At 41.8% G+C, this 13,063-nt stretch overlaps 1 protein-coding gene across 1 annotated transcript in view; it reads right to left on the bottom strand.

The window, feature by feature from the left end:
* pald1a (phosphatase domain containing paladin 1a) overlaps positions 1 to 13,063 on the bottom strand; it is a gene marked incomplete at both ends in the record, with an annotated part of 36,634 nt that overhangs the window by 21,513 nt on the left and 2,058 nt on the right. Inside the window, 16 exons of the mRNA XM_079233389.1 lie at positions 2,027 to 2,167; positions 5,486 to 5,557; positions 5,664 to 5,804; positions 6,317 to 6,514; positions 6,660 to 6,839; positions 7,329 to 7,445; positions 7,695 to 7,829; positions 7,929 to 8,024; positions 8,336 to 8,440; positions 8,759 to 8,855; positions 9,003 to 9,151; positions 9,993 to 10,068; positions 10,684 to 10,844; positions 10,951 to 11,115; positions 11,578 to 11,757; positions 12,785 to 12,887. Coding sequence (XP_079089515.1) covers positions 2,027 to 2,167; positions 5,486 to 5,557; positions 5,664 to 5,804; positions 6,317 to 6,514; positions 6,660 to 6,839; positions 7,329 to 7,445; positions 7,695 to 7,829; positions 7,929 to 8,024; positions 8,336 to 8,440; positions 8,759 to 8,855; positions 9,003 to 9,151; positions 9,993 to 10,068; positions 10,684 to 10,844; positions 10,951 to 11,115; positions 11,578 to 11,757; positions 12,785 to 12,887 — 2,116 coding nt within the window. The remainder of the gene's footprint in view (positions 1 to 2,026; positions 2,168 to 5,485; positions 5,558 to 5,663; positions 5,805 to 6,316; positions 6,515 to 6,659; positions 6,840 to 7,328; positions 7,446 to 7,694; positions 7,830 to 7,928; positions 8,025 to 8,335; positions 8,441 to 8,758; positions 8,856 to 9,002; positions 9,152 to 9,992; positions 10,069 to 10,683; positions 10,845 to 10,950; positions 11,116 to 11,577; positions 11,758 to 12,784; positions 12,888 to 13,063) is intronic.

Below are 13,063 nucleotides of genomic sequence, written 5' to 3'. Positions count from 1 at the left end.
TTGTCATGTAGTGTTAAAGTCAGAAAACTAGAAAAGCGCTATTCAAGTACAGTCCATTTACCATTTACCAAAACTGGCTGCAGGAATGTGTATAGCCTGCGTCCTCATGGGAGTGCATGATACAAACAAACCCACCAGTAAAAATATTGCTCCAAAGCATTACTAGTAGTCAAAAACTCAACAGGGTCCAATGTAAGTATCACTGTTGGAAATAATGGGCACAACCACAAACATGAGAACCAATCTTTAACCAAAATGGTCCTTTTTTAACACCGCTTTTTGTTCCTGCTGATGCAAACATATTGCAAAATACCCAATTGATTTGAAAGTGAGCCGAGAGCGAGCCTTTTCCTGGAGCTTGGCATCAGAGAGTGACAGACGGAGAGAGAATATAGGCGAAAGACAAGGTCCATGGGACAATGAGGCCCATTGATACGGTGGAGACAGCACCGGGTGCCTCCAGCGCGCTGAGAACGGCTGACGGTGCACAGGGGCACAATGATTACAGTCTGCATTACAAATGGCTAAAACAGAGCCGTAGTCCTGCAGAGCCCACAGCATCAAGAGAGACCTTGTCCAGATAGGTCCTTCAAAGCCCCACTACAAACTCATTTTGTTCACCGGGAACACATTTGAGATATTAAGCTGTTTTTCTTTGTATTTCTTCATGCAAAAATTACTACAGATTCTCCTTACAATGCTAATTACTAAAACAAACAGACAGAAAGTCTTAGCTATGATTACCAGAGACTTGAATGAAGACACAGATCTATTATACAATATGTGTTCCTATTGTTTACTGTATTGGAGACTTCCATCGCCTCTGTTGACAAGGAGCATCAGAGATCAATTAGACTTTTGGTTAACACTATAATCACTTTCCAGCTATCGATTAAAAAAAACGTCATATCGCAAAGAGAGCGACATTGGGTAAGAGAGGACAACTCTGTCTACGTTTTGACATAGAAATTGCGCAGTGGAAATTGTTGTTAAACAACTTTTTTTGAGAAACGTTTATGGGTTGGTGCTTAGAGTGGGTTCCACACCCATTGTAAAATTGTTAACTGCAATTCTGTAAAAAAATTATTATAAAACAAACAACATGTGAGCTATCAAAAACGCAAATAAAGATCCAAGCCTTAGTTGGAAACATTGTTCTACGTCAAAGTATGATGAAGTGACATGGGTCCAAAGATGGGTGGGTTTGAGCACTCATTGCACCAGTGTGCCCCTGTGTTTTATACAGCAGCCACACTTAATAAAACTTGAAGAGGTCAAGCCTGCAACACCCACTAGAAACCAATTCTTTTCTTGCCTTTTTTCCTCTCACTGTTTTCCACTTAGACCCAAAGGAATTCCATTGAGCTTCAGAGATAAGTTATGTTGCACCACAATCATTTTCCACACTCGGCCTACAGCCTACTCTCTCTCTCAATCAAGTCTCTAGGAACCGACGTCTAAACAAGTTATTGACGCCATCTATGGGGCTCATGTGCAACTGCGCCTGAATCCCTATTAACGTGCTGATTCTCAGACAGATTCAAGTAAGCAGCGTTCGTTATTTTTCTGATTTGATCAAATAATACAGACATCGTCCAGGAAGTTGAGAGAAATAAATAATGAATCTTTGCTTTTGAAGGCATGAATATGTGAGATATATATTCAACCGAAGTTTAAAATACTCATCTGGACTCTGAGTTTCCATTTCCGTATTTAGACCTCTAGACCTGACTCTGATCCCAATCCTGACCTTCTTAATCCTAAAAAAAAAAGCAGCCTTTTGACGAAGCAAGGACTGGCTAAAATGTCCTTAAACGTCTGACTCACAAGGTGTAAAATCAAATTGGTGCTCAAATTGACAGAAGTATCACAGCAAACACACACACACACACACACACACACACACACATTGCAGTTTTGTGTTAGTTTTTTACCTACTTATGCCTCTTGTGTGATTTTTTTTACCTTTTTAAGATCTATCTTTTTCAACTACCGGGTCATGAATACTACAGGAGTTGTGCTCTACCTGTCTGTACGTGCAGATGATGATCTCTCGCAGATGGTAGTGCATGGGGGTCATGGTCTCGCTGACGGAGTCCAGGGCCATGTCCACCTCCCTCTTCATCCTGTGGCCGTCGGGGAGCAGACGTACCAGCTGCATCACGACCTGCACACCAGAAACAGGAGACACTCTTTATACAGTGCGTTTAAAGCCAAAAAGACTGCAAAATGTAACGAGCACCGCCAACTCTGGTTCCTCGTCCTCCCACCAAACAAAACCTGTAATGTTATTGCAACAAATCACAACAATGCTGCACCTAAAGGAGAAGGAGCATCGTTTATTCTGTCATTCTTCTGTACATCTCTAAATCTGAAGCGGTTTGATGTTGGTTTCACAGTTGAGACTGAACGCTTTTTTGACCTTGGAAACAGCAGTTGACAAAACAATCCGAAAACAAGGTCTGCATCTGTTCTCGCACTTTCTAAGTCACTTATGGGAAAATATTCCTTTAAAAAAAGTGGGTTTTTTTTCAGATATTTTATGCAATAAAAAAAATATATTGCACGGCATGCATAGAATTTGTGTTATTGTATATGTTTTAATCAGAATTTTGGTGCATTATGTGAAGTACTTTGAATTGTCTTCATGTATGATAACATACTTTTGTGCCAGTTGAATAAAATAATCATACAAATACTGTGAGAACTGATTGACAGCTCTGTCCATCTTGTGAAGTCGGTCTTCATGCAACCCTCTGCTGGATTTGTTTGGAAGAGCCCTGCCAGTCAGTCCTGACCTCATTGAAATGATCAGTTTGAGTTCATTTACAGTGCTGACCTCACTGAGATGGGCAATGTTTCCATCAGCCGATAAAAAAAAGAAAAGAAAACGCAGCACTGTGTGGCAGCCAGCTGGAAGCTAATTTACTAAAGCTCGCTGGTGACCCGTCTACAGCCGGTCTACATTGTGTACTAATAATAACACTGATAAGAAGAAGAAGCAAGGGGCAGCATGGTAGGAATGCAAAAGAGCAGGACCAGAGAACAGAACAGGCCTGCAGGCAAAACCCCCATTTACTCATTCAGTGTGTGTTTCAGAATGGCAGCATCAGCATGCCTGACCACTGTCCTTCTGAAACACACAATCTGTGTCCAGTTAAATAACAATTTACATTTTTCGCCTCAAGATTTCTGTCTCAATACGATTATATTATTTCCTACTGTATTCTACTGAAAGTCTCAATCCACGATGTGCCTTTTAATAGTCTGGCTTTACCCCTTTAAAACACCGAAGTCACACAATGACACGATCAAGCGCGGGTAAAATGACTGTTTTTCACTGTCTTGTGGCTTTGACAAAAGCAATATAATGTCTTCAGCTCCCCGTCAGAAGGGCTGACTGACAGCAAGGTAGAGCAGTGAAAATATTCTAAATTTAGCATACACTTCAAATGTTAGTTTTTTTAAGTGGACCTTTGTTTTAGACTACGTTTTGTTGCTGCCACTGTCGACAGCTCTCGGCTCGATACTCAAAACATCCCAAGTGTCCCTTTAAGTTGAAGTTGGTCAACTCCGTTTGTGGCCACTTGGGGGCAGTGGAAACAAGTTGTGATCACAAATTAATAATAATAATAATAATTAATTAATAATTAATTTTGAGTCATGTTTCTGATGAATGTAAGTCCAATATATATATATATATATATATATATATATATATATATATATATATATATATATCTTTTTTATATATATTTATATATCTGGCTATATCTTAGCTGCTATGATAAAACATATTTTAAGTAATATCTTTTCCTTTAAGGAAATCTAAACACAGTCAGAGATGCATCCTCTACCCGGGCGCCGATTATCGGAGGATCAACTAACACTGTTTCACACCAGAGGTGGATCATATCCCACCGCAGCAGTTCCTCTCTCACTTGATGCTCTGGATCCCACAGCATAGCAACACCGTTTTGGGAGATGAGGCAATGGGGATGGAAACACCACACATCCCTCAGAGGTTGAATTGGAAGCAGACAAGGTTTCTGTGGCAACCACTCAGTGTATCCCAGAAACTCGGGTGGCCGCGCTGCTGTGATTGGCATGCGGTATTGTGTGCCCGCTGAGTGCGGCCACAGTTTCTGTGTGTCCATTTTTACGGCGCTGAGGACACGGCCAGCAGGTTCCAACCACTGATTCATTGGAACAAGCTTGAATCAAGAAAAACACCCAGCAGCTCGAATTCACAGACACTACACAGAGCAGAGGAGGCACGGCTTTGGCTTCATGACTTTGATTTACCAAAGCTTTCAATCAAAGGTGCAGTTGAGTAAACTAAAAAGAGCTGTACAGTACTCCTTTACAGCTTTATGGCACGGCGATGTGAGTCATCACAGAGGCCGAGATAATAGCTGCCCTGCTAATATTGGCCTCTGACCACGAGCAAACACAAACAAGCTCAATAAACGCTTGTTCTCCACTGCCTTCATTGACTCAACGACATTAAGCAAATTCAATCTTGAAGCTGCCACTCGGAGGAGTCAATGTGCACAAAAGGTTGATGCAAATTATGCTCCCAGCAGCCACAAAGACAATAACACCTCAATTATAAAAGCCATTCAAATAAAAATACAGTGCTAATGGAGAGAGAATGCAGAAACGTACACTACTGTTTCAAGACATATAGATATATAGATATAACAGCTTATATGTATTTGTTTGCTCATCAACAGCATCAATTTATGTTCCCTATAGTCACAGTAAAACCTGCAGGTGTTTAATGTCATTCAATATAATTACTGAGCTGTTAAAACCGAATGAACATGTTGAGCATCTTCTTCTCAGTGTGAAATTTTCCCAAGTGACATAAAACTTGTTATGTGTATTTTGAGCCGCAGATTAAAAAAAATTGCTGATTAAAATGCTAAGTAAAACTAATCAAGATGAAGATTAGAATCCACTCCAATTATCACACCCTTGCAGATACAAACACAGATCATGTCACGGTATCAGCACTGATATGTAAATGGTTGTTAAACACTGTGATGACCATGAAACTGAAAGGACAGATGGAACTGAGAAGGCAATCCCATCAGTTCTCTTTCAATTAATCTGCCTATTATTTCCCAATAAATGGTTTTGTCTATAAAATGTGAGAAAAAGGGAAAATCCCCTGCATAATAAAAGGGGACGTCTTCAAATGTCAATATAGCAAATCCTCACATTGGGTAATCTGTTATAAGCAAATAATTGGCTTTTATTTTTAAGAAAATGGCTAAAAAGATTTTTTTAATTATACAAATAGTTCTGTTGATTGACTACCAATCGTCAATTTGAATGAATGAACTATTGTTGCCTGCATCTATGTAGCTCCCAGAATACTTTTTTTAACATCAGAAGTTTCCACTTCATTCTAAGATTATATAAATGGAAATTGTTATCAAATGTATACAGGCAGAAGTTTTTCTTTTAAAATGCTTACCTCAAATTCTCCCTTTGTGTACTTGGCATCAGGAACACTCACAATCTCATCGTCACCAAACTCTGGAAAACCCTGAAAAGTGGAGGACACCGGTTATTTATGATACTTTGCATAATGAGAACACTTATTTTATTGTTTTTAGGTAAATGGTGTTAAAATACTGAAGAAAGTGTCTTACATTAAAGTGCCAGAGAGTCAGAACCGAGACAACCATGGCGGTCGTGGTCCTTCCTTTGCCGTTGGAGCAGTTAAAAACAAAGGCTGAGTGAGAGTCCTCAGCCAAGGAACTCTTCATGGCCTCCAGCAGCTTATCAAAATCCTGAGAACAAGAACACAGAAACAAACTCTATCACAATATCTATCAAAGTGTATCCTAAGGAAATCAATCAGAGGTATAACAGCATATTTAATCACATGTTATCACATTATTTACTTTTATTTTACACAGAATATTAATGGGAATACAATGTTATGGACATATTACATAAAATAAATGAAAAATTATGCTAAATCTAACTGCTTTAAAGTGACTTATTTCTCTAATTAAAGATGTTGACTTCTCATTTCTAATAAATATCTCCAATATTAATGAATAATAATGAAGAAAATGATCAAATACAATGTAAGAGGTTGAGAAAAGGTGCAAAATAATGACATCAGATTAACATTGAATAGTGAAGGACATTCTGAACCACTAGAGGGAGCACAATGCATATTCATTGCCACTTGTCTTCATTACAAGCTGCAACAAATTAACCTTACAGCAATTCCTGCCCACAGTGCCTGCATGTTGGAGAGTACACATGTTTATGATGCCCCTCACGTCATTACCTCTTCCTTGGGCGCGCTGCAGTCTGGCAGTGGGATGCGTTTGCAAACGAGGCCCTGCTGGGAGCTTTTGTGCTGATTGAATATCTCCTGGACCGTCAGGCAGCTTTTAAACATCTTCATCTGTTTCTCCTGCTCCAGCGTCACCTCCAGCCACTTCTGAGCTCTCAGGATCTCCTCCTTCAGAGATGTCTCCAGTTTCTACAGAACAGGCGGGGACATGAGGACATTTTCACTTCAACGAGGTCAAATACGAAAGCTTCTGATGGTAAAACTACGGATTCTCGGGCACTCTTGATCACTTGTCTGATCGGACCTGCCCCGAGGAGCATCGTTCTCACTCTACCTCTATTAGCTGTGGGTCAGACAAAGGGATAGGGATGTGCTGGTTCAGGCACGAGGGCTCCCTCGGTGTAAAAATCTGACCATTCCCTTCGAGCACCAGCTCGTCCTGCAGGTTGACCCACAACACGTGGCCGTGTTTCCTCTTCTCATCCGTCAGGTGGGCCAAAACTACTCCGGTAGCCTGCACACACAGCGAGTTTATGATTAGACATTAAGAAACTGGACGTCCGGCTCCAGCATCCGGAGGTGGGCGTCCGGGTCGAAACCATCATGAGTCATTCCTCTGACTCTTATTTGTACTCTCATGAATATTCCTGACTGCTAGGATGCATATTGGTGATACATATGAAATTGTCAGTTTGATGTGGACATTTTCTGTTTTAATGGGAATGTCCAAAATCAGCCTTTTACAAATCATACTATCGATGACAAACATCAATAATTCAAAACCGGTATTCCCTGCATAGAAGTGGCAGCTCTCGAAACAAAAAATATACATTCACTCCTTGGTACACAGCCCTCACAAAATTCTTTATTTTTATTCGGTTTTCCTCAATTTGTGCACTTTGAAACTGAACCAGACTAAAAAGAAAGCAAACCAAAATATGAATGTGCTTAATAAAAATGATCCAAGGTGGTGTATGAATTTGTATGAGGTAATATGCTGCACCTCTGATGTTGGCTGAGCCATTCCATAAATGGGCATCTTGGGCACTCGTCTGAAGTTGACCGCCTTCATCTCCTTTACTGTGCTGAGCACGTCGGGAGCCAAACACTCATCAGCAACCTGTGCAGACACACGCAGTTTGAAGATGCAGATGGTTACGTGACAGTGTGGGAAGACTGTGGAAGATTTGAGATATCTCAAAGTAAAGACTGACATCCTGCTGCAAGCTAAAAAGCAGTAGCATTTGTATGCATAAAAAAGGGAGAATACATCAGTGGCCTGCATGAATTTTGGTTTCAGATGACAGACGCATTTATAATCAAAAGTCTAACGCTCAAGGCATCAATCTTCAGTGTTGTGATTTCCCACCAGGATGCGCGCCCCTCTGGTGACCAGCTCGGCCGGAGCCGACAGCTCCGACAGGTCCATGCAGGCCAGCAGCCTGTACAGCCAAGCGTGGCAGCACATCCAGTGGCTGAAGTTGGACACAAAGGCAAGAGGATACTGCGAAATGCAAAACAAAGTTAACTCTGATTATTTTTAATGGAAAGCATTTTTGTACGTACTTCAATAAAGATATTCCCACAAAAACAATGATGTTACCTGTTCATGAAGGTATGCATTAAATACAATCAAGTAGAAGTAGCGCTCCAAGCTCTGCATGGTTCTGTTGAGAAAGTAGTCTTTGGTACTGCTTCCCTGAGAAACAAACAGAAGCGTCATTGGCTTTTTAAAATAGCAGCTCATATATTGATGATGTGAAACCTTTTTTTTTATTCTCTGCATTTTAGATCCCTATCATTTTCCTTCATCAGCTCAAGGGCCCAGATTGATTAATTGGTTCATGCATCATCATCATCATCATCATCCTTTGATTTCTGCCTCCCTCTTGCTTTATTTAGCAGCACATAAATTGAGCAGCAGTTGAAAATCAAGTGGCTGCTTTTGGAGAGACCTTTCTGTTTGCTGAAAGCGCTGCGAGATCACAGCAAAAAAACAACAACACTTACCTGAATTTGATAATCTTCTCCGATCCCCTCCAGCTTACTCTTGTTTTCATATATTGCTTCTTTTATGTTGTGCATTTCTGAACAAAGGCTGATAGCCTGGTCAACCTGTCAGATAAAAACAAGACATTATCAACTTCGACAATTTCAATTTAGATGCATTTTCTGGAAGGGAAAATAAAATCAAACTTTGACCTTTCTAAGATATTGATTCAAAACAACATTAATTAAAGAGCCCCTCCTGAAACATAGAAAAAGACTTGGAAGACTTAAAGAGCCCCTCCTGAAACATCCAGAATCTATAAAGATACACGTATATATATATATATATACGAGATTTCTGCACATTTTCTGAAAAGACAAATTTTAAGAATGGTTTCCTTCTCAAACTGGGTGTTGTGTTAGTGTAGTTTGTATCTGCTTTACCTCTTCCATAACCTGCTGTCCATTCGGCAGCTTGTTGATCAGAGACTGGATGACCTGAAACAGTGGTTTGGGCTCTGAAGCCGCTGCCTCCTCAACTCTGCAAAACAAGGTAAAGTCCAATCTTACCTGGCGTCAAAAAAATGCTACAATTTCAAAGCTGCCTCCTTATACCGTAATATCAAACACGTGTTAAATTTTTATGTCTCGTCATTCTCCGTCTATCCAGGTGCATTTGATTTCTTACTGTGGTTGTGAATCCCCCCTCAGGCGATTCATGACCAGTGTGCCCAGGATCATGGCTAAGTTGGTGCGGCCGACGCCCACCTGGCAGTTGAAGAGCAGAGCGGGCAGCGACCGGGACGCATCGTGGCCCAGAGACAAGCTGGGGCTCTCCTGGAAAACAGAGCACACACAGAAGACTGTAGAATACCGAACAGAGATAAACTGCATTACATCAGATGGTTAGGAAGATTAAAACTGACCTAAGTTTGGTTGAAAAATTTGCCAGACAGAGCCATTGAAATCACTTTTCAGCTTTTATCTTGAGGTCTAAATGTCTTTTCACCTGCAAATCCGCAAATCAATACTAACTGTCTCCTAATGTCATTTTGGAAATATTTGAGTTGAGATTAGGGAAGTGTGAAGCGAGGCAACGTCCTGGAAGTTATGATTGGAGTGGAAAATATAGAGGGTTGCCATGCCTTAAATCTTTCAAAAAAGAAAATGTGAGACAAGTGAGAACGACAAAAAGAAAGAGAGGAAGGCAGAGTGAGAGGAAGGCAGAGTGAGACTCCGATCCAAACACTGTAAAGGAGCCACTTTCCAACCACAGGGAATTGGACCAGCTGCTGCACGTCAGTCCAAAAAAGGGCAAAACAAGACGAAAAGAACATCCTAGTGAGTGTGGGGCAGGACGGAAACCAGACAGAGCAGATGTCCAAAGAGCGGACATCGAGTGAGTGCAAGCTGTTTTCAGACATTTATTATATAAATATCACACTTATTAGTGATTAATAGCAGATATGGGACATATTCAAAAGGCCGTATGTGGATTCAAAAAAGATACTGTGACCTTTTTGCTACCTCAGTGAGAAAGTCCAGATGCTCTCCAATATTCCAGCCGTTAATAACTTTAACGGCACATCAAAACAAGATTCCATCAAGAGAAGCGCAACCAAAAAAGGTCCATCCAACTAGTGTATCGTGATCAAACTTTTTTTCTTTTTAATCTTACCCTGAGTATGCTAACAAATGCGTCAAAGTCTTCCTCCAATGGCGCTCCCTCCATGGGTAGTGGTAATCTGTAGTACCTGCAATATAACAGATTGTTACCGGGAGCTGAACCTCCGCCTGTGTTGTGTCAATATTGCCCTTATGTAGGTCATAACACACTGCACATACACATCTGACCTGAAGTAAGGCTCCACAGCTCGCTCTTTTTGTGTTTACTAATGTCTTCATTAAAGTCTCGGACAGAAACTTCACCTCCTCCGACAATCCACATGGAATGACGGGAGAGATCAAAATTGTGGGATAATTTACGTCCCCTTAAACATACACCACCTGCAATGTGAACTATGTATAATCAAACATCCTGCTGCTTTCTTGAGACTGCAAAACTTCAAGAGCGTCAGAGACGTTCTCCTCGGGGGAGTAATATATTTTCTTGCGCTGGAAATGTTTTTAGCAGCTCGTGACATCTTGATAACGCTGACGCTGCTGATCTGATCGCAAACAGGATGCTGCAATCTTTTCGTTTTCATGCTGTCCCCTTTTCTTTCGACAAAAGCAGGGCAACCAGCCTTTGCACAAACAAACGCCACTATTTATAACCTGCCCTGCATGTTGTATGGCAGGCAGCCCCACGTTGCTCTATCTAAACTGTAGTGTGAGCTGAGGGCTAATAAAGGAACAATGTAAACAACCTGTAGGCCGGCATGGTGAACATGGGCCTCTTATAGACCTCTTCAGTCACATGGATGTCCTCCTCACACGTGATGGAGATCTTCTGCGGCTCGTCTTTAAAGTGCTCGATGTCGTTGTAGACGTAGAAGATGTTGTCGTTGAGTTTGGCAAAGTCATGGAGCTGAGGAGGAAGGCAGAGGTGGGGGGTGAGGGGGTTTCAATACTGCTAAGCACTATATCGTGCCAAAAAGACTCATGTGGATGCTGAGTAAGTGTGTGTTCGTCACCTCCTTCCTGATAGTGAGCTCCAGCCTCTCCACCAGCTCCTCCTTCTCCAGGCCATGAAGGTTTTCGTGGAGGTTTTCCTTCCTCCTCGGTGTGTACGGCACAAAGTCGTCGCCCTTGTGCAGGAAAACCACCGGCTCCTCTCTTACACAGAAGAATATAACCTCCTGTTTGCAAAAGCACAGCGCGATAGGCATCAAATAATAGCTTTTAAGAGGCTGTTGCCATCTCCCAAATACACCACTTCCAAGAGCAACTGGAAACAATCACTGTTGTCGTATGTAGCCCATGAGTAAGGAGTAAGGAGTTTATAGAGAAGCCTGATGTATAATTTAGCAAATTGTATTTCAATTACGGTCAGTTTTCTAGCTGCTGTAAGCAGAGAGATTCATTTTCCACTGGTACACGTGACCGCAACTTTCTGTTTGCTCAGTTCCACAATTCAGCCACAGCCTCCACTGAGCACTTGACTCCTCAAATATTTACTGACAACATGGGTGGAAAAGAGGCCAGGCAGAGCGGTAGACACCAACTCAGGAGAATCAAGGGCATAAAATATACCAGTCAACATTTGTGTAGTGTGTGTTCAGTCTGTATAAATGTGAATATAAAGCGTAAACAAAAATGACCTCGTGCCCTTGTGCCTGCAGCCTCTGGAGGACCTGTTTGAAGCCATCCAGACTCGGCTGACCCATCCCATACAGTGGGTAGGATCCCCTGACTTGGCGGAAGTTGGGCGCTCCATGGCTGCTCGTGGTATTGAGGACGTCTGCCTTGCTGTTCACATCCTGGACCATGAAGTACTCGCCCTGGAAAGCAATGCACATGTCATCTCAGAGCAGGACCCAAACACAACGTTTCTCCAGCTTTCCCTCGATCATGCATGTATTAATTAGCATTTGTAAATTCTGCAAAGCAAATATGACGACTTATATCCTCACTGGCATTTGAAGCTTTTTAATTCTTAGTACCCACATAATTCTTTGTACCCACATTGAAACATCAAAACAATCGAAAATGGCTAAAATGGTCTTCTTCCTCTTTCTGTTGACAAATAACAAAACTGACACAGTCTGGTTCCTCTGTTGTCTCAACAAGTTAAAGCTCTACTCTGTCGCCTTCATCTCTCCAAGATTACTGAGATTTTGTTTTAATAGAGTATGTCAACATATTTTTCCAGCATGTGACTGTGATTCGTAGAGGTTAACGTTATTGTTGCACTTTACTGACAACTCAGCCTTGGTTCTGATAGCCGCTTCTTTTTTGGAGCAAATTCCAGTTTAGGAAAATACCTGGATAATAACTAATCCCTCTTCCTGAAAAACAACTACGAAATACAAGACTATAATTATAATTTGAAGACACAACACTCGTGCGAGCGAGTTTAATTGTTCTGGAAACCGTCTTGCGGTTGGTGTTTTCAAAATTCAGTTTTTGAAAAGCACTGTTTTTAGGTTGCGATTGAAACATCCGCTTCGTGTGGACGGGAGGCCAAAACCGAGAGGAAAAGATGTGTTTTCAAATGCGTGTGGATGAGATCTTACTGCGGGTGAAACTGCGAGCCCATAAAGAACACATGTAAACAGAGGCTGTGGGTTAACACCGGCCAAACACTGCATGCCTGAACAGACGCAGCAGAGGTGACAGAGCAGATCAAAGCCCTGATAGCAGGGTGACAACATTCCTGTATCAATGGCTGCCCCGGATCATAAAACAGCGCATGACAATGTTCCTATGCCACGCTGCAATTTGGACATGTGAATGTGAAAAGAGCAGACACAGAGACAGGCGAGATGACCCCACGTATTTCCACCACGGCACGGAACGCGTCCTCACCTGCACCAGGTAGTGCTCCGGCATGGCGTCTGATATCCGACCCACTTTGTAGTAAGTCTTGAGGATTTCATCGTGAATCTGAAATTCCTGTCTGCAATTATACCTTTAAAAACAGAACACAACAGCAGGTCAATTTAATTATCAGCTACTATTTGCCAGGCCTGGGTTGACAAATGAGATGATAACGGGGGCAAACACTTGATGGGAGGGGGGTCCTGGGGGAGGGGGGGAGATGGCACCACAGTGATCAAAGAGGATTAACAACCAATTGTGAGAACG

Source organism: Taurulus bubalis, assembly GCF_910589615.1.
Source record: "Taurulus bubalis genome assembly, chromosome: 2".
Lineage (NCBI taxonomy): Eukaryota > Metazoa > Chordata > Actinopteri > Perciformes > Cottidae > Taurulus > Taurulus bubalis.
This window is presented reverse-complemented; position numbering and strand designations above follow the sequence as displayed.